General features: G+C 42.1%; 1 protein-coding gene and 1 long non-coding RNA gene across 2 annotated transcripts in view; both read left to right on the top strand.

The window, feature by feature from the left end:
• LOC110432626 (serine/threonine-protein phosphatase 7 long form homolog) overlaps nt 1-38 on the top strand; it is a 1848-nt gene extending 1810 nt beyond the window's left edge. The window contains exon 4 of the mRNA XM_021453396.1: nt 30-38. Within this exon, the coding sequence (XP_021309071.1) occupies nt 30-38 (9 nt within the window). The remainder of the gene's footprint in view (nt 1-29) is intronic.
• On the top strand, nt 49-855 carry LOC8057309. Its single transcript, XR_002449701.1, has 3 exons — nt 49-141; nt 220-580; nt 668-855. It is a non-coding gene; the product is annotated as an uncharacterized LOC8057309 (long non-coding RNA).

Below are 1775 nucleotides of genomic sequence, written 5' to 3' on the forward strand. Positions count from 1 at the left end.
GTCTATTGTCAAATGATTTATACTCATAGTATTTGTGAGCAGGGTACCGAAATCATGAGGACAGTCGCTGAACAAGGAAGGGCATTGATGATCCCTCCAGGTGCTCCAGATAAAGCTAACGAATTACGAGCAGCCCTACAGGTAATCCAACATCGAGCTCGTATATATTTGTTCGCCCGTATATATTTGTTACCCAATTATAATATGTATTCCATGCAGCGTGCAATGCATCGCCTGCGCAAGGTAGCCGCCCGCCTTGGTTGTCGACAACCCACCAGCGTAGTGGAGCCCCAACAGTTTGGTGGAGCAGGCGGCTCTGAAGGAGCTGGCCCGTCTACCACGCATGGAGCTGGGGCTTCTATAGAAGTTGAAGAGGAACAAGGACAAGGAGAAGGCGAGGGTTATGGGGTTGATGACCAAGAAGAGATTAGCATGTCACAGCTGGGTGATGCTCCACAAGGTACGCAGGGTGCCTCTACCTCTGGACGTCCACAAAGGGCGACCCGACCTGTTGAGAGGTACACTCCCGGTTCCCATGCGCTGCCAAGGGAAAAGCGTGGTGGTCGGCGTCCACGTTAGGGTAAAAACTTAAACCTTTCATCCTACATGTTCCTTCGTTGTCCCATATATGTGTGTTCCTAAGGTGCCCCCTACATCTTGTTCACAGGTCACAATATGGATGAGCGGCTTCTTTTGTCTTCAACGACTTTGTGGATGGCTCGACAATGTCAAATGAACTATGTGCAAACTCTATGTGTGAACGCCAATTAACAATGTGTAATTAACTCATGTATGGACTATGTGTGAACGACTATGTTATGTATGAGCTACTCTAATATCCAATCAAGTATGGACTATGATTGAACTTGTGCTCTCATGTATGGAATATGTGTCGATTATTTATTTACGTATGTGCGTATATAATTTGTATTACTATGTGACTATGGTTTTCTATTAACAATTTGTATTACTTTGTCAATGGCTAAAATATTTGGCGAAAATAAATAAAATGCTGAGCCAAGACCTCGGCGTTTATTCATTTGACGCCGAGGTAGGGGGCCAAACCTAGACCTCTCTGAGTTGGATGTGCTCGACACGCCGAGGTAGCCAACCTCGGCGTGCATCTAGGCCACGCCGAGCATGAGACCTCGGCGTTTATTCATTTGACGCCGAGGTAGGGGGCCAGACCTGGACCTCTCTGGGTGCGCGGTGGTGGCCACGCCGAGGTTGCCAAGCTCGGCGTGCAGCCAGATCACGCCGAGCCTGATGACTTTTTTTAACTTCGCTTTACATTAATTTTTTAGTTACCTTTTCTAACATCTAGAAATTGGACTCGTTTTTAGTTACTACTATTTAGTAAATTTTACTTAAGGATTTAATTAGGTTTAATTAGGTATTTACAAATTATAATATATACTTAATTAGGTTTAATTAGGTATTTACAAATTATAATATATACTTTTTTAACTTCGCTTTACATAAGTAAACTTTTACTTAAGTATTTACAAATTATAATATATACAGATTTTTTAATTAGATTTTATTTTTTCATTTGTTTGGAGACCAAACTATTAAATTTTTCTTTATAAATTAACTTATTTAATAACTTCAAATTGGACTCGTTTCCCCTCAACAAATAAAGGCTTCGGCTATAAAAATCCTACCTAATGGGGAAGGAGTTGGCGAAGTCACAAGGACATGTACCACTAATGGGAGAAGCAATCCATCGCGTCGCACAAAAGTCCTCAACATACATAGACATGTACCACTAGTTC

Source organism: Sorghum bicolor, chromosome 2 (assembly GCF_000003195.3).
Source record: "Sorghum bicolor cultivar BTx623 chromosome 2, Sorghum_bicolor_NCBIv3, whole genome shotgun sequence".
Classification (NCBI taxonomy): Eukaryota; Viridiplantae; Streptophyta; class Magnoliopsida; order Poales; family Poaceae; genus Sorghum; species Sorghum bicolor.